The sequence below is a fragment of the Aquarana catesbeiana genome, linkage group LG01, assembly GCF_042186555.1.
Source record: "Aquarana catesbeiana isolate 2022-GZ linkage group LG01, ASM4218655v1, whole genome shotgun sequence".
NCBI lineage: Eukaryota > Metazoa > Chordata > Amphibia > Anura > Ranidae > Aquarana > Aquarana catesbeiana.
The window spans coordinates 130,279,655-130,307,412 of NC_133324.1; the positions used below are offsets into that span (position 1 = coordinate 130,279,655).

General features: G+C 40.9%; 1 protein-coding gene across 2 annotated transcripts in view; it reads left to right on the top strand.

Annotated features, from left to right (window-relative positions):
* Positions 1–27,758, top strand: part of AP3B1 (adaptor related protein complex 3 subunit beta 1) — a 524,279-nt gene that overhangs the window by 448,695 nt on the left and 47,826 nt on the right. For both annotated transcript variants that reach the window (XM_073623849.1, XM_073623855.1), the window contains exon 25: positions 20,144–20,241. In XM_073623849.1, coding sequence (XP_073479950.1) covers positions 20,144–20,241 — 98 coding nt within the window. The remainder of the gene's footprint in view (positions 1–20,143; positions 20,242–27,758) is intronic.

The window sequence follows — 27,758 nt, forward strand, 5'->3', positions numbered from 1 at the left end:
TGGCAATAACTTCTTTCAGCAAAATGTGTCCTGCCACACTGCAAAAAAGGTTTAAGAATCATGCACACAAAGACGAGTTCAAAGTGTTGACTTAGTCTTCAAATTCTAAAGATTTCAATCCAGTCAAGCATCTGTGGGTTGTGCTGGAAATACAAGTCTGATCCATCTCACAACTTGCAAGACTAAAAGGATCTCCTACTAATGGCTTGTTGCCAGATACCACAGCTTACCTTCAGAGGTCTAGTGCAGTCCATGCCTTAATGGTCCAGGCCTGATTTGGTGGCAGAAGGGGGACCTACTAAGTATTAGGTGCGTGGCCATAACGTTATGGCTGATTGGTGTATAATACAGTGCCTTGCAAAAGTATTCCCCCCCCCCCCGGCATTTTTTATGTTTTGTTGCCTCACAACCTGGAATTAACATGGATTGTTTGAGGATTTGCATCATATAATTTACAGAACATGTTTTGTTTTTGTTTTTTTTTTATTGCGAAGCAAACAACAAATAGGACAAAATAACAGAAAAAGTAAATTTGCATAACTATTCACCCCCCCCAGTCAATACTTTGTAGAGCTACCTTTTGCGGCTATCACAGCTCCAAGTCGCTTTGGATAAGTCTCTATGAGCTTGCCACCACTGGGATTTTGCCCATTCCTCCTTACAAAACTGCTCCAGCTCCTTCAGGTTGGAGGGTTTGTGCTTGTGAACAGCGATCTTTAAGTCTGACCACAGATTTTCTATTGGATTGGGGTCTGGGCTTTGACTAGGCCATTCCAACACATTTACATGTTTCCCCTTAAACCACTCAAGTGTTGCTTTAGCAGTGTGTTTGGGGTCAATGTCCTGCTAGAAGGTAAACCTCCATCCTAGCCTCAAATCACACACAGAGTGGTACAGGTTTTGCTCAAGAATATCCCTGTATTTAGCACCATCCATCTTTCTCTCAACTCCGACCAGTTTCCCAGTCCCGACTGCTAAAAAACATCCCCACAGCATGATGCTGCCACCACCATGTTTTACTGTGGGGATGGTGTTCTTTGGGTGATGCGATGTGTTGGGTTTGCGCCAGACATAGCGTTTTCTTTGATGGCCAAAAAGTTCACTTTTAGTCTCATCAGACCAGAGCACCTTCCTCCATACATTTTGGGAGTCTCCCACATGCCTTTTCGCAAACTCAGAACGTGCCATTTTGTTTTTTGCTGAAAGTAATGGCTTTCTTCTGGCCACTCTATCATAAAGCTCAACTCTATGGAGCGTACGGCTTATTGTCTTCCTATGTACAGATACTCCTCTCTTATTAATGCCCTCCTTGCTCGGTCCGTGAGTGTGCGGCCGTCTCTTGGCAGGTTTGCTGTTGTACAGAAAAAAGGGGAGAAGAATTTCCCAAAGTAATTCAAAAAGGAACAGTCGGAATTATCAGAAATATAAAGTCTTTATTGGCTTTATTGCATAAATCCCCATAACACTGATAACTTATAAATATATTCATGACACACCTTCACCATGCTCTGAAGAAACTCGGGTCACAAGTGAAACGCGTCAGCATGACGCCATCACGCTGTCTGTAGCGAGGGCTGAGACCCACTTACTACCGGACAACTTCCCTCTGCATTCCCCGGGAGATTTGGAAAAAGACATTGGAGTGTTTCAGCCGTATGCGGGCTTTCTAAAGTTGGACATCAACGACACTGGATGCCTTTGGGAGACTTGGAGGGGTAGACGGAGGTCCTTTTATTTAAAGATTATTCACAATGGGGTATGGCGCTCCCTATAGGATTATATGGGATGAGCAGCTACAGCGAAGGTGGGGGGGGGGGGGGGGGTTGTTATCCCTTGGTGTCCTGATGTGTGATAGTGTAAGCTGTACCAAATATCTAAATGAAGTTTACAAAAAACACCATAACCCCTAGTGGTGGTTTACGGTACCACCAGTAAATTGTGCCAATATAAGCAATCTTAAGTGATAAAAAAATCATAAAAAAGTGAACACAAGAATATAGAAGGTGTAAACTAAACACCTATAATTGTGATGGGATTTCAAAGAAAAACCACCATATAGTATAGTGGTTTAGCATTGAACAAAGACATAAAAGTGCACCTCTGCCTAATAGTACAAATAACACCAAACAAATTGTAAATAGTGATCATAGTCCATAGGGTGATACATTTCTGCAAAAAAACGGTGTTCAAATTTTCTTTAAGCAAAACCGTGACTGGGGTGCTTTCAGATGTTCTTAGTGACTTTTGTGCTCCCCCTCAAGGGTCCCCACTCACCGGATCCAACAACCCCAAAGGGGCAAACAGCATATGATTATCTCCTCCACGATCTCCTCACCACCGCGATCATATAAGGCGCCCACGGTAGTCTCCGCTCTCCGTATTGGTAATTAGATTATATTCATGGTAGCTCCCTCTCCACACAATTCCTCTTCTTGTATTTTCCCCCCAAACACTAGAGGGCCAAGGAGTTTTATCTGAGGCTCTGGCCAAACGGAGCCTCAGATAAAACTCCTTGGCCCTCTAGTGTTTGGCATTTATGAAATACTGAGCAAAATGCTTTAAAACCACATCTACTCATGTCCACATTAGGACCCTGCTATATTAATTAGTAATTAATGATATTGGTGAGGGATATGTGTCTGAGTGTGGTGGCCATCTGTGTCATAAGACAATGTTGTCTATTTTTATATGTGGTGGAGGTGTGTGATATATATATATATATATATATATATATATATATATATATATATATATATATATATATATATATATATATTTATAAGTTATCAGTGTTATGTGGATTTTTGCAATAAAGACTTTATATTTTTGATAATTCAGACTGTTCCTTTTTAAAGAATTAATTTGGGAAATGCTTCTCCCCTTTTTTCTGTATGCTTGCCTTAATTCCGAGGAACACACCTCAGATCTTTGAAGAAATTAACTTCTGAGGTGACGGTGTGTGACTTTTTGAGGAATTATTTTAACAATCTTTTCCTCTCCAGTCTAACTTAAAATTCTAGATGTAGCCGTTGTGTCATTTTTATCCCCCTCCCTTTTTTGTTGTTGTTAGGTTTGCTGTTGTGCCATGTTCTTTCCAGTTTGGTTATGCTAGATTTGATGGTGCTCCTAGGGATCATCAAACATATGGATATTTTTTTATAACCTGACCCTGACTTCTCAACAACATTGTCCCTTACTTGTCTGGAGAGTTCCTTGGTCTTCATGGCAGTGTTTGGTTAGTGGTGCCTCTTGTTTAGGTGTTGCAGCCTCTGGGGCCTTTCAAAAAGGTGTGTATATGTAATGACAGATCATGTGACACTTGGAGCACACAGGTGGATGCACACAGGTGGACATCATTTCACTAATTATGTGACTTCTGAAGGTAATTGGTTGCACCAGAGCTTTTTATGGGCTTCATAACAAAGGAGGTGAATACATACGCACATGCCAGTTATCAGTTTTTTATTTCTGAAATATAGTTTTATATATATATTTTTCTAATTTTACTTCACTAACTTAGACTATTGTGTTCCGATCCATCACATATAATTCAGATTAAAAAAACGTTGAACTAAAGGCTGTAATGTAACAAAACAGGTAAAAAGCCAAGGGCGGTGAATACTTTTGCAAGGCACTGTATACTGTGTGTATAATATGTATGTATATGTGTGTGTGTGTATGTCTATATGCACACACATATATACATATTTTGTTTTTTTTTATTTTAAAATAAAGAAAATACCTCGCTGATGCTAAATAAATGGGTTCATCTGCATAATTGTAAATCTAATTTAGAAATTAGAGGCAATGTTAAACAGCTTATTGATGGGACAATTTGACTTTTCCTGTTTTGAATAAAGGATTCTTACTGTAATAAATAGGAGCACTGTACCATAACAAATTGATTTTATGCAGATCATCACCTTTATGTTTGGGGAGGTTTGCAATATCAGATAAAAAAAATGATTACTTATTCTACCATTCCAAAGTAATTGTTTATTATTTTCCTATTATACAAACACAAAGGATCAATATTACTGAACAGCCAACAGTGCTATAAATAGATTTCCGTCAAATATTGCCCGTATATTAGTTTTAGCAATCCGTGGCAATGTTATCTCAATGACACCGCTGCAGCCAACCTTTTCTAAACCTATATTGTGTGTGTATATGTATATACATTATACTGTGTATGTATGTGTATATAGATGGCTGCTCATAAGTTTACATACCCTGGCAGAATTTATGATTTCTTGCCCATTTTTCAGAGAATATGAATGATAACTGGATCCTATCTAAATTGTCCCTAGTATGTATGAATGTGTGCTAGGGACCTTAGATTGTAAGCTCCTTGAGGGTAGAGACTGATGTGAATGTACAATGTATATGTAAAGCACTGCGTAAATTGACGGCGTTATATAAGTAACTGAAATAAATAAAATAACACAAAAACTTTTCTTTCACTCATGGTTAGTATTTGGCTGAAGCCATTTATTATCAGTTAACTGTGTTTACTCTTTTTAAATCATAATCACAACAGAAACTACCCAAATTACCCTGATCAAAAGTTTACATACCCCAGTTCTTAATACCATGTATTGCCCCCTTTTAACATCAATGACAGCTTTAAGTCTTTTGTGGTATTTGTGGATGAGGCTCTTTATCTTCTCAGATGGTAAAGCTGCCCATTCCTCCAGTTCCTGTAAATTCTTGGGGTGTCTTGCATGAACTGCACGTTTGAGATCTCCCCAGAGTGGCTCAATGATATTGAGGTCAGGCGACTGAGATGGCCACTCCAGAACCTTCACTTTATTCTGCTGTAGCCAATGACAGGTCGACTTGGCCTTGTGTTTTGGATCATTGTCGTGTTGGAATGTCCAAGTACGTCCCATGCGCAGCTTCCTGGCTGATGAATGCAAATGTTCCTCCAGTATTTTTTGATAACATACTGCATTCCTCTTGCCATCAATTTTAACCAAATTTCCTGTGCCTTTTGTAGCTTACACATCCCCCAAAACATCAGCGAATCACCTCCGTGTTTCACAGTAGGAATGGTGTACCTTTCATCATAGGCCTTGTTGACTCCTCTCCAAATGAAGCATTAATGGTTGTGGCCAAAAAGCTCGATTTTGGTCTCATCACTCCAAATGACTTTGTGTCAGAAGATTTGAGGCTTGTCTCTGTGCTCTTTGGCGTATAGCAGGATACTTTGTGGCATTTGCGTAGTAATGGCTTTCTTCTGGCGACTCAACCATGCAGCCCATCTTTCTTCAAGTACCTCCTTATTGTGCATCTTGAAACAGCCACATCATGTTTTCAGAGAGTCCTGTATTTCACCAGAAGTTATTTGTGGGTTTTTCTTTGCAACCCAAACTATTTTCCTGGCAGTTGTGGCTGAAAGTTTAGTTGGTCTATTTGGTTTCAACAGAACCCCTCATTTTCCACTTCTTGATTAGAGTTTGAACACTGCTGACTGGCATTCTCAATTCCTTGGATATCTTTTTTTGTCTCTTTTCTGTTTTATACAGTTCAACTACTTTTCCCGCAGATCCTTTGATAATTATTTTGTTTTCCCCATGACTCAGTATCCAGAAATGTCAGTGCAGCACTGTATGAAAGATGCAAGGGTCTGTCAGGAGTCCAGAAACTCACTGACCTTTTATACACACACACTAATTACAAGCAAACAGATCACAGGTGAGGATGATTACCTTTTAATAGCCATTCAAACCCCTTTGTGTCAACTTGTGTAGATGTTATCAAGTCAAAATCACCAGGGTATGTAAACTTTTGATCAGGGTAATTATGGTAGTTTCTGTTGTGATTATGATTTAAAAAGAGTAAACACAGTTGATTAATAATAAATGGCTTCAGCCAAACACTAACCATGAGTGAAAGAACTGTTTTTGTGTTATCATTCATATTATCTGAAAAATGGCCAAGAAATCATAAATTCTGCCAGCGTATGTAAACTTATGATCACAACTGTATATGTGTGTGTATGTATGTGTGTATATATATATATATATATATATGTACAGTATCTAACAAAAGTGAGTACACCACTCACATTTTTGTTAATATTTTATTATATCTTTTTATGTGACAACACTGAAGTAATTACAATTTGCTATAATGTAAAGTAGTGAGTGTACAGCTTGTATAACAATGTAAATTTGCAGTCCCCTCAAAATAACTCAACACACAGACATTATTGTCTAAACTGCTGGCAACAAAAGTGAGTACACCCCTAAGTGAAAAAGAAAAAACTGCCTTAAACCCTCTTGGGCATAGAGTTCACCAGAGCCTCGCAGGTTGTCACTGGATTCCTCTTCCATTCCTCCTTGACGACATCATGGAGCTGGTGGATGTTAGAGACCTTGCGCTTCTCCAGTTTCCGTTTTGAGGATGCCCCACAAATGCTCAATAGGGTTTAGGTCTGGAGACATGCTTGGCCAGTCCATCACCTTTACCCTCAGCTTCTTTAGCAAGGCAGTGGTCGTCTTGGAGGTGTGTTTGGGGTCATTATCATTTTGGAATACTGCCCTGCAAACCAGTCTCTGAAGGGAGGGGATCATGTTCTGCTTCAGTATGTCACAGTACATGTTGATATTCATGGTTGTCTCAATGAATTGTAGCTCCCCAGTGCAGGCAGCACTCATGCAGCCGCAGGCCATGACACTCCCACCACCATGCTTGACTGTAGGAAAGACACACTTGTCTTTGTACTCCTCACCTGGTTGACACCATCTGAACCAAATAAGTTTATCTTGGTCTCATCAGACCACAGGACATGGTTCCAGTAATCCATGTCCGTAGTCTGCTTGTTTTCAGCAAACTGCAGGCTTTTTTGTGCATCATCTTTAGAAGAGGCTTCCTTCTGGGACGACAGCCATGTAGACCAATTTGATGCAGTGTACGGCGTATGGTCTGAGCACTGACATGCTGACTCCCCATCCTTTAAACCTCTGCAGCAATGCTGGCAACACTCGTATGCCTATTTCCCAAAGACATCCTCTGGATATGATGCTGGGCACGTGCACTCAACTTCTTTGGTCGACTGTGGCTTGGCCTGTTCTCAGTGGAGCCTGTCCTGTTAAACTGCAGTATGGTCTTGGCCACCGTGCTGCAGCTCAGTTTCAGGGTCTTGGCAATCTGCTTATAGCCTAGGCCATCTTCATGTATCATGTAACGTGTTTTTTCAGATCCTCAGAGAGATCTTTGCCATGAGGTGCCATGTTGAACGTCCAGTGACTAGTGTGAGAGTGATAACACCAAATTGAATGCATCTGCTCCCCATTCACACCTGAGACCTTGTAACATAGGAGACAAACTCTTCTTTATGGGAGAACTGAAAGGATGCCTCCTATGCACTGGTGGACTCTAATAAGAGGTAATGAAGGGGGGATGGGGTTCTCCGGCCCAAGGAATCTGGTCAGAGTCCATACAATATACATACAATATACATACAAAATCATACTTGGGGCACACCCTAAAGATGCGTTTTACATTCAAGATGGTGCTGCTATAAGACCAACAAACAGTACAAAATAGATTACAGCGCACGCATACAAAAATGACATTTTAAATCCTGCAAGGCTATTGAAAAACACCTGAACATATTAAAAAAAATGGGGAGTTGGTCCCTCTCACTGCGTCAATACCCACTGATAATGGGGTACTTTGACGCGTATGTGTATGCTGTAATCTATTTTGTACTGTTTGTTGGTCTTATAGCAGCACAATCTTGAATGTAAACACATCTTTATGGTGTCCCCCCCCCCCCCCCCAGTATAAGTTTGTATGTATATTCTATAGACTCTGACCAGGTTCCTTGGGCCGGAGCACCCCCTCCCCCCTTCATTACCTGTTATTAGTGTCCACCAGTGCATAGAAGGAGTCCTTTTAGTTATCCCATAAAGAGGAGTTTGTCTCCCAAGGTTGAGATGCAGGATCTTTCATTTTATTACTAGTGTAGGACCCACTGATGATGGGGTACTTTGATGCAGTGTGTGGGCTTAGCACTATATGACCATATAGTGTGACCAAATCCCCAAATTTTTTGAATATGTTCAGGAGTTTTTAAATAGCCTTGCAGGATTTAAAATGTCATTTTTGTATGTGTGCGCTATAATCTATTTTGTACAAGTTATTGCTTAGGGCTTGCCCCAGGGACGCCTTTTTCCGCAGCCCTTTGTTTTATTACATCTTTATTCCTCCTTGCAATTTTGAGTAGGAGATCTACTCTTTTGATTGGATCAGGTAGACCATTTTCTATTTCATGGACTATGATGTGCTGTCCCCCCCCCCCACCACAACTATGTTGCGTCTTTCTCATTGTTTTTTTAAGCTTTCTTTTTCATCTGGCTTTGTACTGTACTACCACCTGCTCTTGTCCTCTTCCTACCACATGGGGAATCAAGTCTCCTCAAGTGCAAGTTTAGCGGTACCCCCGTAGGGGCTGCTGATGTGGTCCGCCTCTCACCCTGCACAGGCAGGCACACAAATCTTCAGACACTCAGTAGTGAAGAAGCAGTCCTTGTACTTTTTTTATTTTTTATTTAGGGGATTGTAACTTGGATGGGGATAGGGTAGATATGGAATGCCCAGTTGATTGTAAAAAGCAATATAGAGACTGAGAACTATACACCTCCGGTATATACAACTTCCTCTCTTTTACCTCCAGCATAAACTTGCTTGTAGAACTACAACTCCCAGGACCAGCTAGCACTGAATTGTAGGCCTGTCACTGCAGGCCCAAAGTAAAAATGCTCTTTGCAGGCAGGGACCGCAGGACCCTATGGTGTAGCAAAAATGGTAGTAGTCCCACGTCGATCCTGATCCCAGTACCACCTCTTCAGGCCCTGCCAGCCCTCCTGGCTGCAGCTGCCTCCTTCCACTGTCCATGCTACCACAGTCCTCTCCACTGACTTTGCACCCAGTCCTCTCAGGCTTGCCTCTCAGTTCTCCTGGCTGTGTGTCACTCACCAGCCCTCTTGGCTGCAACTTGTTCCTCCTAAAGACTTGCCTGGCAGTGTTCTCCTGCTGTCCTCTCCTTGCTCCCGTTCCTTCTGTCCAGGACGCCTCTGTGTGTCTTGAGAGGGTCCTGTCTGCACCCGACCCCAGGCCTAAGGTCACCCTCCCTTTCCCTCCTAGACTGGGGAGCTCCCTCAAAGGCCACCGACAGCCTAACACTCCATTTACAGCTTCCTCCCGAACAACTCCTCCCCCTGCTGGGCTGATCCTGTGTATTAGAGGAGGCCTGCCCCCTGCCAATCTAAGTTGGGGATTGGCAGGGCCCTCAGAATACTCCAGTCAGCTCCACTTCACCTCTCCTCCTAAATTTCCAGAAGATTCTAGCATGTTCTGGAAATAAGTGAGAGGTCCCAGTGATGCTGCCTGTGAGTACCTGGATTTTTGTCAACCCAGGAAACAAAATGAGCAAGCCTGGCTACTAGCCAAGCCTGCATAATTTTGCCTACACTGACAAAAACTCTATCCTTACACTTCTAGCACACTAGAGGTTGCTACACAAGCTTCAGTTATTGGTCTTTCAGGCGGCTCTTGAGCTACACGTAATCCCCCTTTCTGACCCAGATTGGGCCAGTTAGCAGTTGCTTGCTGATGACCACCCTTCAAATGGACTGCTTTTGGACATCCTAAAAGTATACAAATTTACTGGGTCCCTCAATGGAATAAAAAATGTTTTTTTGTACTAACTGTAAAATTGTTTTCTCTGAGTCCATCGAGGGACTCAAGTCCCATCCCTCTGTATGTTTGATCATGCTTTATGTACTGCTTGCTACAAAGTGAAAATGCTGGTAGTAGGAGGGTTTGTCCTGGACTGCCTATGTATATTTTTTTCTGCTCACCAGTGTCTTATCTTTCTGTAGACTGCGATATAACCCAGTCTTTCTCAACCTTTTTCAGTCAAGGCACCCTTTAAAATTATGGACAGTCTTTGAGGCACCCCATTCTAAAATGTTAAAAACTTTTCTAATAGTCTTACATAATGCAGCAACATCCACATGTAGGACAACGTTAGAGGTGATTTTCTTCTTCCAAAGCAAATACACTTTTGCACACTGGTACTGACTAGTATTCCAATGTTTCTCTTCTCCCTCAATTTCTCTCCATTTGTCAGCTAATGTCATCCCAGTGCTGAGGGTGAGAGGCAGAGGAGGGTCAAACAAGGTTGCTGTGGAGGTGACACATCCTCCTTATCAACTGTTGACTTCATTGGTTTTTAGGATGCCAGTGTCTAGAAAGTCGTAATGGCGCATAATGAGAACCGTATGGCTTTGTGTAACTAAAAGGCAAGCTTCATCCACCTGCTGGCTTGTATACAATTTTTGATCAATTTTTAGGCATTTAGACAAGGCACCCCTGAAGAAGCCTCAAGGCACCCTGGTTAAAAAAAGGCTTGTATAACCTAAAACTATATGATTTCCTGTGTCCCTTATTGGGATCTCCCTGGCCACCCTGGTACAGGCGTAGGCTGTCGCAGATGACACTAATGATTTAGGTTAAAGGTAATTTGTGTGACGGCAGTGCAGAATTGGAATATATGTAAATTCTCTCAACATTTATCTAGTCCTTACTCAGGTGGTATAGGGTAGTTAGGTGTCACTTCTAAGGCAGGGTTCACACTGGTACGAAATACGCTCCGACTTTGGGAGCACATGTCACATATTGTGTATAAATCAATAGTTCCCTATGAGAGCCATCTCAACTGGTCTGACACAAGTCGGTCCGACTTTCAAAAAGTTTACTGCACTACTTTGGTCCAACTTTGGTCCTACTTCAGCCCATTGAATATCATTGAAGTCGGATCATCATCTTAACTGATCTGACTTTGGCATGCGACTTGTGCTCTGAGGATCTTGAAGGGGAACCCCCTTAGCAAAAAAAACGGTGTAGGGTTCCCCCCAACATCCATACCAGACCCTTATCTGAGCACGCAGCCCGGCATGTCAGAAAAGGGGGGAACGAGTGAGCACCCCCCTCCTGGACCATACCAGGCCACATGCCCTCAACATGGGGTGGGTGCTTTGGGGCAGGGGCCCCCATCCCAAAGCACCTTGTCCCCGTGTTGATGGGGACAAGGGCCTCTTCTTGACAACCCTGGGCGGTGGTTGTCGGGGTCTGCGGACGTGGTGCTTATCAGAATCTGGAATCCCCCTATAACAAGGGGTCCCCCAGATCCCGGCTCCCACCCTATGTGAATCAGTATGGGGTACATTGTACCCCTACCCATTCAGCACAAAAAAAGTGTCAAAAAAAAAACAGCACTCAGGTTTTTGACAAAGTCCTTTATTGAAGCAGCTCCAGCGTCTCTTCTCCCTACGATTTCTTCTCCCTCCAGTGATGTCTTCATCCTCTGGTTCTTATTGCTGCACTGAAGTCTTCTTCCCTTGGTGGTTCTTCTCTCCGCTGACGTCTTCTTAAAATCCATACCAGACCGAAGGGTCTAGTATGCGCTTGCCGGGAACCCTACGCTGTTTTTTGGGGTTCCTCCTCAAGATTCCAGACTCAAAGAGCCTGGTATTTTCAGGATCAAAGTCTGATCCTGTTCATTGAAGTCGCAGGGCAAAGTCGGATCCACAGTCGTACGACTGTCGTGTCATAACAATGTGAACCCGGCCTAAGTGTGTATACGCTATTGCCACTATACTTTCAGTGCATTCATGTCCCCTGCAGGCTGTGCAAAAAAACCTTTAAAAAAAATAAATAAATAAAATAAAACAGATGGGGCACTTTATTTGAACAGTTTTGGTATGTTTCCTCCCAATATGGCCTGAATGTTTTTGAGTTCCTGTGTTTTTAAGTAACACACATTCCTATTTTATCCTTGTATGGCCTTTACTATCTGCATTAAAAGTGTTGTTGTTTAACCACTTAAAGTGGTGTTCCGGCTGAAATTATACTTTTTAAATAAAAATACCCCTATAATAGACAAGCTTAATGTATTCTAGTAAAGTTAGTCTGTAATTAAGGTCTGTTTTGTTAGTTTATAGCAGTAGTTTGTTATTTTATAAACTTACAGCAGGCCGTGGCCATCTTAAGTCTGGGCATCTGAAGCCAGACTGTATTTCTTCCTGGATCTCATCCTTGCAGATCTCGCACATGCTCAGTGCAGCACAAGCAGTGTAATAGGTTTCAGGTCAGGTTTCCATAGCAACGGCAGTTGCAGAGGAAGAGGTTTCCGCCCCTTCCCAGAAGGCTTTGCAAACAGGAAATGATGCGATGGGCCGCGGCCAGGGAGGAGGAAGTGAAAAATGAATACAGCAGATATACAGTAGGTGCTGAGAAAAAAAAAATAAAAATATCCAATTGGTTTACAGTGCACAGTTTAGTGAGGAATGCTGAAGAGTTGTAAAAGTGGGTGGAACTCCACTTTAAGACCAGGCCTAGTTTTCAAACTTGTTTATAAGTTAAAATAATTTTTTTGCTAGAAAATTACTTGGAACCCCCAAACATTATATATATACAAAGGTGTGTATATATATATATATATATATATATATATATATATATATATATATATATCATATATATACAAAGTATTGCAGCGACCGCCATTTTATTCTCTAGGGTGTTTGGGGAAAAAAAAGAAAAATACACACACACAATATATATATATATATATATATATATATATATATATATATATATATATATATATATATTTATTTATTTATTTTTTTAATTTCCAAACACCCTAGAGCATAAAATGGCGATCGCTGCAATACTTTGTCACACTGTATTTGCGCAGCATTCTTACAAATGCAATTTTCTGGGAAAAAATTCACTTTTTTGAATTAAAAAATAAGAAAACATTAAAGAATAATGAATGGCCAGCCTATGCCACAGACAGCCAGACAACTAGCATTTTGAGAAACACTGTTATCCTGTCCACTTCAAAGAAGTTATCATACATGTATTGACTTGTACTTTTGTTATACTGTCTATACATAACTCTTGTGAGTGAAAATAATTTTGCTTTGTGAATGGAGAAAACCTCTGTGAGTGTATGCCACTTTAAATAGTGTTTTGTCAGTACTGTGAAACCCCATTTTTTCTCTACTTTCTTCAAGAACCATACAGAATAAAAGCATCAATCGTCATAATCATTTTCTTTGCGTTGTTCCAGTAGAAGCAGTTTGTCTTGCATCAAATGTAATTGATCCTGAAGCAGCGTAATCACAATTACTCACTTTCTTAATTGGCCTGCCCAAAATCAGAAAATGGAAACCGATCGGCAGTGTTTAGATCAATAGCTTTATAGCAGAGTCTCTGGGGGTTGGGAGATAGTGGTAATGGGCAGATCAATTGACTTTGGATGCCAATCAGCAGCTATGTGTTTTGCATAGTAAATGCTGCTTACTAGTTTAGAAGTCGGCATTTAAAGAACAGATCTATATATAGCTGTGACGACGTTGTTTTTATTTTTAATTATAAAACAAAAAAAAAATCTTGTTTTTTATAGTGTATATTTTTTTAAGAAAAATAAAATTAGCACATAAACATTTTTACTTTAATATAAAGGGATATCTGATCGGTTACTAAGTAGATGTGTAAGGAAGTGCATAAATAAAATGAGAGGCAAAAAAACACAAATTGTGTACAAATTTTTGACTGTTCCAAAATGAGGGAGCTAGTCATGTTGAATCCTCTATATTCAAAAATAGCATATTGATTTGGGTAATATGCCTTCAATAAGTAGGACAGAGAGTTTCAAAGGTTAAGAGATTTCTTTAGCCTTGCGTTTGTTTTTTCTTTTTTTTTTTCTTTTTTAATTGAAAAATTGCAGAATTTCTTTTACTCATTATAGAAGCAAGGTAATATGCACTCATCTGCCACTTTATTAGGTACACTTTGCTAGTACCGGGTTTGGACCCCCTTTTGCCTTTAGAACTGCCTTAATTCTTCATGGCATAGATTCAACAAGGTGTTGAAACATTCCTCAGAGATTTTGGTCCATATTGACATGATAGCATCATACCATTGCTGTAGATTTGTTGGCTGCACATCCATGATGCAAATCTCCCGTTCCACCACATCCCAAAGGTGCTCTATTGGATTGAGATCTGGTGACTGTGGAGGCCATTGGAGTACAGTGACCTCATTGTCATGTTCAAGAAACCAGTGGTGAGATGATTTGAGTTTATTTCAGTTACTTTTGCCTTTCTATCATCTCGAACCAGTCAGCCCAGGGCTGTGCTGACTTTGGACTTGATAAAACACAGTGGACACCGGCAGATGACATGGCTCCCCAAATCATCACAGACTGTGGAAAATGTTCCATTTCATTTGGCAATCAAGGTCCCAGAGTGTGGGGGAAGAGTGTAGAGGGAAAAGAATCCAAGTTGCATGAGGTCCAGTGTGAAGTTTCCACAGTCCGTCATGATTTGGGGAGCCATGTCATCTGCTGGTGTTGGTCCACTGTGTTTTATCAAGTCCAAAGTCAACGCAGCCATCTACCAGGAAATTCTAGAGAACTTCATGCTTCCCTCTGCTGACCAGCTTTATGGAGATACTGATTTTATTTTCCAGCATGACTTGGCACCTGCCCACATTTCCAAAAGTACCAATACCTGGTTTAATGATCATGGTATCACTGTGCTTGATTGGCGAGCACACTCCCCTTACCTAAACCCCATAGAGAATCGGTGGGGTTTTGTCAAGAGGAAGCTGAGACACCAGACCCAACAATGCAAATGAGCTGAAAGGCGTTATCAAAGCAACCTAGGCTTCCATAACCCCTCAGCACTGCCACAGACTGATCGCCTCCATGCCACGCCGCATTGATGCAAAACGACGCCCGACCAAGTATTGAGTGCATACTATACTGTACATGGACATACTTTTCAGTAAGACATTTCTGTATTAAAAATCCTTTTTGTTATTTGTCTTATGTAATATTCTAATTTTCTGAGATACTGAATTTTGGGTTTTCACTAGCTGCAAGCCATAATCATCAAAACTAAATAAAGAAATTCTTGAAATATATCACTCTGTGTGTAACACATCTATATAAAATATGAGTTTCTCTTTTTGAATTTAATTACTGAAATAAATTAACTTTTTGATGATATTCTAATTTTTTAAGATGTGCCTGTATTTTGAGCAATTTCTCTTGCCAGTAGCATCTTGCTGACCTGAAGATCATCTAAGTTTTAAATGTTTTTTCCAGCCCCTACATAAATAGTACTTTTTTTTAATTATTCTGGCTTATATATTTTTGAATATAAGTCTAATGAGCAATATTTAAACAGACATAAACACAAGCAAGCTGCAATCATTCATTCTTTGTTAATCTCACTTCAAAATCTTTGTCTTAAAAAGTTCGGCCCATCCATAACCAATGGTAAATATTATTTTTAAATATCATGGACATTAATCAATTGATTTTCCTATTACACATAATTATATTGTTTATTAAAATGGACCTAAATGAATATCCAAAATCAATACTTAACAGTGATCTGAGACGCTTGCTTCTGTGTGGTATTGTTTATTGGCTTTTTATTGATATATTTTTTGTCATTTTGTTATGCTGATGTTTGATTTATATCGTGTTTCTTCATCACTGATATGTGAAAGCTTCTGTTTTTATACCATTTTATTTTCTGTATAAAACTGGTATTGTGTAGCTTTGTTAGTACTAATAAGAGTTTGCAAAAGACCAAATGAAAATATCTATCATTTTGTATTCTACATTTGTTAAACTGAAGAAGTGGCTTGGTAATCTACAAAACGTCTGCAACATTATGGAAGAGGTCAAGTTGAATGTAACTATTTGCTACTAGAAACACTTTAAAAAGTTGCAGCTAGAATGTGATTGGGTCATTATATGGCTTTACATGGGACAAGCTTTTGCATGATGTGTTTTTGGAATTGTTGTGCAACAATCTTGTCATATTTGGGATGCTATCAGTTGTATTTAGGGACTTCATTATGGATATTTGCTAATATTTTCTGCAGAAGTAGCATGGAACTACGCTGAATTTTGAATGAAAACAAGAAGGTTGCCTAAGTGTGCCATACATTGTGCAATTTTCTTTCCTTTAACTGGTTAAAGGAAAGAAAATCATTCAGTCTGTGTTGATGGGGGAATCCCTCCCGCTGCGCCATTGTATTTCCTCGCCATCAAAAAAACTAAATAAAACCAACCTTCTCATAGATGGATCGAAATTCGGAAAATTTTATCTATCAATGGCGACTTAACTTTCTATATATAAACACTGGGGTTGATTTACTAAAACTTGAGTGCAAAATCTGGTGCAGCTGCGCATGGTAGCCAATCAGCTTCTAACTTCAAATTGTTCAATTAAGCTTTGACAAAAAAAAACTGAAAGCTGATTGGTTTTTATGCAAAGCTGCACCAAATCTAGCACTCTCCAGTTTTAGTAAATCAACCCCACTGTATCTATCAGATAATATATAGATCAGCAAAGATTGTTTTCATTGGTAAATGGAAGATGAGGTACTTGTGTGAGTGCATCATTCACTGTAGGTCAGGTATTTTCACCTGACCAATAAAAAAGGGAATTGATGCTAGTGATTCATAACACATTGACACTGTGTATGGTGCACTGTATCAAAAACACACAATTTGCATCAATATGCACCTTTCCTTGGGAGGAATAGTGGAAAAGTGTGGGCCTATACTGCGCTGTGACTAAAGACATATAAATGGAGCAGCAAACATCGCCAGAAGACAATCTGCAAAAAAAAATAAATGTAAAAGATGCTGCGCTGAATTTATATATGTGTGAGTGAGGACTATATCAAGAACTCACGTAAGGTAAACAATTAAGTGTTCATAAATAACATAAGTAACAAAAAATCTTTAAACCAGTGATAATGTGAATCTTGCATGGGCAATATCAATTTAGGACATTGAAAAAGAGCCAGAGCATTCGCCACAGTGAGACTTGAATACTGCGTTCCACCTCTGCCCATCTCCGTTCTCGTGACATCTGATTCATTGCCTTTTTCCATGGACAATAGAATTGTACAAACACCCGTATTTATAAATTAACATATGGGCCGTCATCTAATATATATTTGTTAAACCCTAATTGATCTATTGACCGGAAGTGATGTCCACATCCTGTTGTCTCGTAATTCAACTTGGGGTCACAGTATCTAAGTGTGATGTTTGGGGGGTGTGTCCGTACCCCAGATGACGTCTGAGGACGAAACGCGTCAGTGGACCATACCAACGACATCACACTATTCCTAGCATTTCTACAAGTCTGTTTACAACTACACAAATAAGAGTGTTTTTAATCCCTTTTTTTATGAATAAATATCTCTTTACCATATCACACTATGCGGTGTTCTCTCTGACATGGTTTTCAACGCATGAATACGTGGATATCTGATGACCGCCCCCTTCCCCCTCCGACCTTGTTGCACACCCCTTGAGACCCTACTGACGTTACACCGTGTGAAGCATTTGGTGATCGTTTTGGAGCAGGGACCAACCGCATCCTTTTGGACACCATTTACAAGCTATTCACAACTTGAGAGGTATAAGCCTCTTCAGGTCTGTGAGTTCCGGTAAGCCTCATTCCTAAGGGTGGTGGTGCTGCCAGCATTTTTTTCCCTTTCGAGCACTTTACTTTTCATCACTTGGATACACCAAGCAGATTTCTGCCATCTGTATGGACTGTTTCTTTTTGGATTTTTCAATGTCCTAAACTGATATTGCCCATGCAAGATTCACATTATCACTGGTTTAAAGTTTCTTTTTGTTACTTAGTTGTTTGTTATTTATGAACACTTCATGGTTTACCTTATGTGAGTTCTTAATATAGTCCTCACTCACACATATATAAATTCAGCGCAGCATCTTTTACATTTATCTTGGGAGGAATAGTAACAAGTAAAACATGCCTAAAAAATATCACATTACAAAAATTTAATTTAACCTTAAAGCGGAACTATGCTGTATCTGAGCACCACAAACCAGATATGCTATTTAATTCATTTTAAATATTCAAAGCTAACTCATCCATCCATGTCTCCATGCTTTATTATGCTGAGAAATCACTTTGAAAAACACCCCATTCCATTTCTGGCCGTGGCCATCTTGAGTAAGGGCAGATGATTCATGTAGCATTTACTTCCTGGAATCCATCTGCCCTTAGCTCAGGGATGCAGGCAGAAGGGTGTGCTTAGCTGATAACCCTCCTGAAAGACTCCTGGGATGTATGAAATAATTTGCCTAGACATGGAAATCAGGCACCAACTGAAGAAATGTAAAATAAAGTTTAAAACAAATGAATCTGATATACTTGCCTGACTATTTTCTAATGCTAGCAGCATAAGGTATAGTAATAGTCAGTGTATCAACTTCCAGGGAGGTTCAGTGTAGCTTTGATACTTTTTTGTTGGGTTGGTTCCTGTCAACTGATTTATCCTACAGCTTCTTATGTTTTTGGGGGGCTTTTGTGTACATCCATTTTGGTCCTACTATAGCAGGTATTTGTTTCCTCCCTGTGAGATTTTTTCTGTCATTTTTTTCTTGACTGATAATCAGCATTTTCAGGATCATGCTGCTACAGTCCTCAAGATATGCAGTGGGCGACTGGGTGATTTAGCCCCCAAAATCCAAATCTTTTGGTGTTGTAAAAAGCAGCGGTTTTAGAGAAAAAAAAAAAAGAAATCCCCTTCAGGTAAAGAAATACATGAAGGTAATCGTATTCTTTTGCCTTTAATGACCATTTAAAACTGATTATGTGGAGGTGTGTTTGTTTAATTTAGTCACCTGATCATTGGAGATTTCCTTTAGGAAGGCAGATATTAAAAAACTGGAATCCTTTTTTCCCCAGAAATGATGGCAGCCATAACATTGGCTAGCAGTTCTTTTTCACCTATTCTCATATAAAAGTTTCATTGAGGCAGTTGAGTGGTATTTCAAGTAGAGGTTCCATAGCTCGAGCTAAATAGCATAGAACTAATATTTGCATAACCACTTACGCTGCAGGCCAATATACATCCTAAGTTTTGAAGGGGAATATCGTTATGTCAGCAGCTAGCTGCCATAACCCCGGTATCCTCTTCTTCAGCCGGCGCTCCGCTTTCAGATAAAAGTGGTCTCTCTGGCAGATTTGCCACGAGATCACTTTTATTGGCGGCGGGTGAGGGACCCCGCCCTCCGCCGCTTACCAGAGCCGTCGGCAATGGTGGAGGCGATCAGATCCTTTCTCATGCCGGGTATGGAGACGAGTGAGGGGAAGATGGCCCCCACCCGTCTCCATACCATTGCAGGGCAGAAGCTCTTAAAAGGAAATTTTTTTTTTTTTTTTTTATTGCATTTTAGTGTAACCCCAGATCTCATATTTAAGAGGTCCTGTCATGCTTTTTTTTTCTATTACAAGGGATGTTTACATTTCTTGTCATAGGAATAAAAGTGACACAATTTTTTTTTAAATAACAGTGTCAAAATAAAAGGCAAAATAAGTAAGAAAAAATGTTTTTTAAACGAGCCTCGTCCCGCCAAGCTCGCGTGCAGAAGCGAACGCATACGTGAGTAGCGCCCGTATATGAAAACAGTGTTCAAACCACACGTGAGGTATCGCCACGACCAGTAGAGCGAGAGCAATAATTCTAGCCCTAGACCTCCTCTGTAACTCAAAGCATGCAACCTGTAGAATTTTTTAAACGTCACCTTTGGAGTTTTTTAAGGGTAAATGTTTGTTGCCATTCCACGAGCGGACGCAATTTTGAAGCGTGACAGTTTGGGTATCAATTTACTTGGCGTAATATCTTTCACAATATAAAAAAAGTTGGGCTAACTTTATTGTTGTCTTATTTTTTAATTCAAAAAAAGTGTATTTTTTCCAAAAAAGTGCGCTTGTAAGACCGCTGCGCAAATACATTGTGACAGAAAGTATTGCAAAGACCGCCATTTTATTCTCTAGGGTGTTAGAAATAAAACTGTATAATGTTTGGGGGTTCTAATCTAATTTTCTAGCAAAAAAAAACATTTTTTAACTTGTAGACAACAAATCTTGAAAAGAGGCTCGGTCCTTAACTGGTTAATAAATATTTCTCTAATAGTTTATTTTTATATTGTTATACTCTTAAATCCTTGATTATTTGTAATAATTCTTTTTGTCTATCCTAGCACTAAAGAGGATCAGTTTGCTGTTGGAATTCAGCCGCCCCCAGGGGAACTTCTTCTACCAGTAACTATGTCAGAAACCGACTTTAAGAAAGAGCAAGGTGAGAACTTTCAGCTCTGTAATGATATTTTTAGTTGTGACATGGTATACCATATGATTGATCTTAGACCACAAAGCAGTAATGTGCACCTGTCATTAGTGATGCAAAAAGAGCAGGACAGCGAAGGTAAGCACAAATGTGAATACAGTAGTGAAAATTTTGCCTATTTATAAAAAGTGAAGCTTAACTACTTCAGCCCCGGAAGATTTGGCTGCTGAATGACCGGGCCATTTTTTGCCATTCGGCACTGCATGTTCTTTCAGGATCACCAGTGGAAGATACCAGGATTTTGACATAGCTGTAAAATCTTGGAATACATTAAAGGACACAGGAAAGTTAATTCAGATCCCCAGAATGATGATCCCCAGTTCAGAAAAGAGCCAAAATCTGAGGCCAGCACCTTCGTGAACACTCATTTCCATAGCAGAAAATGTTTTCCCACTGCAAAGTGCAGGTAGTGCGCTGAGGAAGCAGAAGTATAGGGATGTGGAGATAAGCTTTCTTGATGTCTGCTGAAACCAGAAAATTCCCCAAATCGAGGGAAGCACCTTACAAATTGCATATTGGACCTTTTTGAACGTGTCAGAATTTGCTTAAAGTGGATGTAAACCTGATTGATGAAATTTGAGCTGAGCACATATATCTGTAATGTTTTGTTATCTCTCTTCAAAGCCTGTGTCCTGCTCCCTTTGTCTGTTATCAGCGTTATAACTTTTGACAAGCCCACCTAGACGGTAGATAGAACTGTGTGTTGGGGGGGGTTCTATAAATTAGCAGACTGCTAAACTAGTCACAGGCACGCTTTACATGTGTGGGCATGGGGTGTGTGCCTTTCCTCCAATCAGCTGTCTCACAGTGTATCAGCAAGTATCCACACCTACAGGGGAACCAGGAATAGAAAATTTTAACTGGACATGCACTTTCTAAACCATATATAAAGCTGAAGACAGCAGATACACATGTAAAACTTATGTAGGGAGGTTTGTTTCATCCCTGTGTATCATCTGGGGATGTTCACTTCACTGGGTATATGTGAGGGTTTACACACACTTGAAGCGTTTCAGATCCTGAATGGGCTGCACCTCACTATTTTGCTTGGACATTGTGAAGAAGTTGGAATACGAACCATGAAACCTTTCTGGTTTTGAAATGGAGTTTAGCTTGGGCAGTCTCCAAACTCGACTCTAACCGGACATCTAAATTGTGCATTTTTTTTTATTCCACTCCACAGAAATGACCTGGCCCTGCCCTGATTGGAGTAAAAAAAAAAAGCACAATTTAGATTTTGAAATAGAGATGAATTCAGAGAGTGCCCAAGCTTCTCTTTGTTCTTGAACCAGGGCAAGGACCCCTCCATGAATGCAGTGTTGAGTTGCATGGCTACATGAGCCAAAAAAATTAAGCCTAAAAAATGGACACAAATATTTTGTCTGCAGGGTCTCCCAACACCAGCCCATCATCCTTCGGTACTGTAAGGGTATTATTTAAGAAGATTCAAAGCAATTGAATTAAGGATTCAAAGCAGGAGCCACCCTCTGTTTGCAGAAACTGTCTCAGCCAGTACTGTTGCACGGACCACTTAGTGGGGTGCACATATTTTGTCTGGAGGGTCCTAGTCCTTCTACAGATCCTTAAAGTGATTGTAAACAATCGCCTTGTAAACAACCCATTCAGTTTAAAATAGTAATTAAAGCCGAAAACATTTTTGTATAGATATAAAAAAGGAAAGAAAAACATAAATACCTTTTTTTCCTTTTTTTTTATAAGTGATCATATTCCCTCTGTTCTCGGCTGCATAAGAGCTGGGCAGAGGAGAAACAGCAGTACACTGAGCTTGCCAGTGAAGGGCTGTGTCAGGACAAGTCTGATCATTGGAGAAGAACACACTGAGTTCCCAGCACAGCTAGAGAACTGACCACGGTGTGTTGTTCTGCTTAGTGCGGTCAACTTTTATCAGGAAAGCAAGGGGACTAGCAGGAACCCCAGGGATTTCACATAAAGGAAGCAATACAAAGAGAAGAGGATACTTTCTCATACAAGTACATGGTACAGCAGGCACATATCAGGAATATGAAGTGTTAGGGTAACAAACGCTTTAAGTATGAGGATGCAACTAATGCTTAGTTGGTTTGGGTGCTTTACAAGACCCAAGCCCTGGCACCTTAGACCCAGAAGGTTCCAGCAGTGACAGACCAGCTCTTTGAGAATGTTCACTGTGGACCGTGAGAGGTTGGGCATTTGTCCACCTTGGAGGAGTCCACTTCCTCGGACTCACTCTCCTCCATGTAATCTTCTTCTGACCCAAGGTAGCTCCTGTTGAGGCCTAGACTTCTTATGCTAATCCCTTTCCAAATCCTTACGGAAATCAGCAAGCGGTTCCAAAACAGTTGAAAAGACACATGAACAGAGCAAAACCAGGGAACTGAGCCGGGGGGAGGGGAGGGGGACCGTAATCTTTACCTTCTTCTGGATATACGGACCCCACAGGGTTTTTATGGACTGGGATCTTCTGCAGCAGGCTATAACCCTAGACCTGTAAAGCACCCCACCACACAGATGCAACTGCCTGTCAAAGTGAGCGCCACAAGCGGGGTCCAGTGTCAACACAGCTTTATAGGCCTTCCTCATTCTTCCACAGGGGTACCCCTCTGGTATATAACAATTCATAGGTATGGATCAGGAAAGCTATAGAGCACCGATGTTCAACAGAAAAAAGGCAGTTCAAGTAGAAATCAATGCATTAAAACAGAAAAGGCTCTCAGAAGAATCTTTGCACAATTAAATTTAGATTTACCACATCTATGTAAAAAAGAAAGGCTTACATTAACTTTCCAATCAATGTGTATCCAATCAGACAAGCCCTGGCACTACATATTTTGTTGGTAGATCTAAAGCTAGTTGCACAGTCAGATTGTAACCTGTTTGCTAAGCTTAAAGTTCTAAAGCTAAAACATTTTTTAAACTTAATGCATTCCCTGCATTAAGGTAAAAAATGTTTTAGGGGTTGCTTTGCTCACCTCCTCATCTAAACTTTTATCTGACTCTTGGATCGATCCAGCCCTGTGCCCAGTTGCAGTTCTCTCTCCTGTCTCCCTCTTCACACAGGGACTTACAAGCAGCAGTGGGAGCCATCAGATCATGCTGCTGCCAGTCAAATCCAGTGAGGAGGGGGTGGTGGGCAGGGACAAGCATAGCCGCACAAAGCCCGATTCAGGAGCAAAGCCCACAGGTGTGCCCCCGTAGGAGACAGAGACTTGGAGCCGCTCTGTGCAATACCATTGCACAGAGCAGGTAAATATAACATGTTTTTTGCGTGCATGCTTTCCTGCGATGTATTATTAACAAAAAGGGGAAAAGCCTGAAAAAGAAAACAATTGATTAAAAAGAGAAAACAGAAGTTTTTGGGTAGGTACGCTTTAAATCTGAATCTAGTCCTAGATGAGCTTTTTCACCACTTGAGTACATGTTACTGTAGTAGGATCAGCAGGTTCAGCTGTGGGCGAGTGACGTTGACATGCAGAGTACTGTCATGTGAGAAAGTGCTGTCTTGTCACTTTGTCACCAGTTAACAGATGGTGGAAAAGTGTGTGTCAGGGGCTACTCCAAAATACTGCCCCATGACAACAAGAATTGTTGTGGACTATCTCGGTACCCAGGGATTTAGACAAGGCAAATGTAAAAAGTATAAATTTATTGGAAAAAAGAACATAGATAAAAAACATTAGGTACAACAATACATAAAATAGTTATTGCATACAGTTACAGGTGGTTCAAAAGAGAACAGATAAACCCCACTGGTATATGGGGAGTAAAGATATAGGTCCAGACGTAATCCTCTGCTTGTTTTGCGACACAAGTTGCTTCTTCAGGAGGAAACATCAATCCAATCAAAAGACCAACCCACCTGATAGATAGCATGTAAGTAGTGTGGCACCCGGAGATCAAAGGCAGAATTCAAAACACAGCCATGTTCCAAGGATAAAGGCAGGCAAACTTGTTTGTAAAAAGCGATGTTCGGTGGCCAGCAACAGGTCCTTTACAGCCATTGTGCTAAAGAAACAGGTGCAATGAGTACATGTAAAGATATGGGCCGTAAGTCCACATCATAAATAATGACTACAAAACGTGACAATAACAGCAAGTGCCAAGCAGCTTCCTGTCATGAAAACACAGGTAGGGCTGGCAGTAGCTGAGTAGGTCGGTCTTACCTTTAGATGCCTGTAATATAGCCTGTTCCAGGGTGGCAGCCATCTGAATGAGGGCCGCCCTAAGCATCCTTTTAAGAGCCTCCAACCCGGCCCACGTCACCGTACCAGCTGGCGCCTGATGTCACCGTGTCTATCTCGCCCACTGCACATGCGCAACACGCACGTGACCCTTGCAAAAGAATGGCCAAAGTCCGTCAAGGGAAGGAGTGGAGGGCAAATCACAGAATGGGGGCCCACCTCCTAATGGAGAGACGCATGTCCGCTGGGGGGGTAGTATATCGCCTCAAGCCGCTGTTGATCCCATGGAAAATCATGCCTGCCTACAAGATTTATACAAGGAAAATCAGTTTAAACAGTTAGCAAGGCGATGTGTGTGCCAAAGCAGCGACCGCAGCAATGATTGCATCCCAGTCAATGCCAAGGCACACACATATGCCAAGCAATTACACACGTTATTGATAATAAAATCAATTTATCTCTAGTCATAATCTCACCACAAAGGATCACAAAAGGTTTTGTATGGATCTTAAAATTGTATGGATCTTAAAATTTACTTAAACCCAAATCACAATCAACAATCGTCATGATTATCAAAGGTACAGGTGAATGAGATGGGGGGGGGGGGAGTGTAACGGATGGGGGGGGGGAGTGTAATGGGATGGGGGGGGGAGTGAAGGAGGTAAAAAGAGAAGAGGGAAATACAGAAATAAAAACAATAGTCGAGAGGCAAAAGCCAACAGTAAACAGAAACAAAACCAGAATAAGGAAATAAACCATTCACAATAAGGGTTTATATGAAAGGGCTTTATTAAGGCCCGGTGGTATGCGGGCGTTGAGTTGCTCGATCCACATAGTTTCACATCGCTCGATCCCAATCGCCCCCCGTAGGTTTTCTGCAATAACTTCCAGGACCAGGGATTTAACAACTCCCCTCGTGCCACAGTTGGCATGTTGAGGGGGGAGAAGGTTTCCCCATTGGGAAGGATAATAGTTGTGCCTTCCTGAATCCATGGGCAACGCGGGCAGTGGCCACACCGGAAATTACCCCGGGGGACCCCCCATCACCCGTGGATTCACCCGATAATGGCTACGAAGTCTGTTCCTCATTGTGGTTGCTCTATGGAACACCAGTTTCGGATTAGGCCTTACAGATTTGCCCAGAACATGGTGGTCTGTTAGAAGAGGCAAATGTTCTGACAATAATGTACGTAGTTGGTTGTGATGAGTGGAGAATTTGGTGACTATTTTGACTGTTTTAGATGGTTCTACACGAGGGAGGCCATATAGCAATGGCGATCTGGTCCGTGCAAAGGCCCTATTATAGGCCTTCCTGAGATTAGCGCGGGTATAGCCCCGTGCTAAAAGGCGCTCGCGTAGAGCAGCTGCTTGGATGTAGAAATCACTGTCTTCTGTGCCGTTACGACACAGCCTTAAATATTGGGCGTACGGGATACTGCGTATCAGGGGACGGGGATGAGAGCTGGAGGCATGGAGTAACGTCTTGCCTGCTGTGGGTTTCCGATATAGGTCCGTTGCTATTTGAGCGGTGGGGTTTTTGATGATCTTTAAATCCTATATCGCACCAGTTACCAGATGTCGGGATGCTTACTGTTGATAATGCTTTTATTATGAGCAAGCACCAAAAGTGAAACTTTAGTCCTCCCACAACCTTACTGATGTCAAATTGATGTACATCCTAACCCTCCTTCTTTGCAGTTTAGTTTCTACTAAATAACACGTAAAGCTTTGTTTTGTTTAGAATTTCCCATATGTACACTCCTTTATGTGTATGTGTCTGTGTACTCATCATAATGTCTTTGTGTTCCTTTCAGCAGAAGACTTATTTCATTAAATAAAGCGCCAATAGAAACCAGTCATAGTTTTCTTTTATCAGATTTCAATAAGCTAAAATTGGATTTGTTGCTTTCAAATACTATACTTTTGATGACGTCTCTTCTCTTTGTGTTACATTGTTAAATAATCCTAAAAGTGTTTTCTGGCACCCTTCGTTGAAGGAAAAAATAAAATAGTAATTTCGTTATGCCTCTGTTGAAAGGTAGCTACATCTTGTCCTGTCTTTAGAAATTCGGGGTGTATTATTGCTAGTGATGACAGGCAGCTGTAAATAATAGTGTGCTTGGATATAGATAACCTGTCACATAAAGCATTGTCATTGTATTGGGGTATTTTGGTACCCAGGACTTGGGTGCAGAAATAGTATGATATAGCCAGGTAGACTACACCGAATCACAAGTTTTAATTTCAGTGCTAACACTCTGGGTCACAATGCAAGACAAATTGCATGATCAAGGGGCAGCAATATGCAGGGTCCCAAAACTGCAATCTGGGCACAGCGAGGCTAAGCAGCACGGTCACAGGTTAGCATTATGGTACAGCAAAGCATAGTCCAGAGTCCCAACATTGTGACCTAGGCACAGCAATGGTAAGAAACAGAAATGCAGGATAGAAATTTGGCATAGAAGGAGCACAACACATGGATTTACAAACTTATATGGTAGGTGTGCAAGTTTAAAACTGTGTTGGCTTGGCGGAGGAGATCCAAGCAGCATCATTTGCACAGTTAAGGCCTTAGTGTGTCCTTCTGGAGAGAGATTGCTGGGTCTTGGGAGAGGTGAAAGTACAGGATGACCTGGCTGCTGCATAAGGTTCACTAGGCAGCACACAAGAGGGTGATGAAGGATGACAAGGGCAGAGCAGCACAGGGATGAGGCTTTTGGGTTTAGGTGGGAAGAGAGATTCTCTATGTACTGAGTGGGTGGAGTTGCATCGCACTTTCGCTGGTTCTGTGCCTGGGGACCTACATCCTAAAGAGGAATTATATTAATATTAAGTGACCCTGTTGCTGTAATATTATTTATTTATTTTTATATTTTTTTATTAAACCATACTCTCCTTTTCTGCTCTACAAACCCCAAGAAAAACGTGGATATGGGCTCATCCCTTCCTATAATATTTTTCTCCCAAATGTCACATGGTTGAATTTACATGACAGCTCCCAACTGGAAAAACTTCATATAACCTTTATTAAACCTATTAAAAATACACAAACCCACATACATGGACAATTAGACAAGCAAAAGCGATAAAAATAACTGCTACCAAGTTTCCACCCACTACAGTAAATTTTAAGGGTTGTATTGACCTTGATTTTTGTGTCACATAACACTATATTGTCAACAGTATAGGGATGCCTGCCGTTGCATGCACATGAACTTTAATGTTATCCCAGTCTTGGTCTGTAGCATTCTATATTGAGTTACCCCACCCTTTGCAGCTATAACAGCTTCA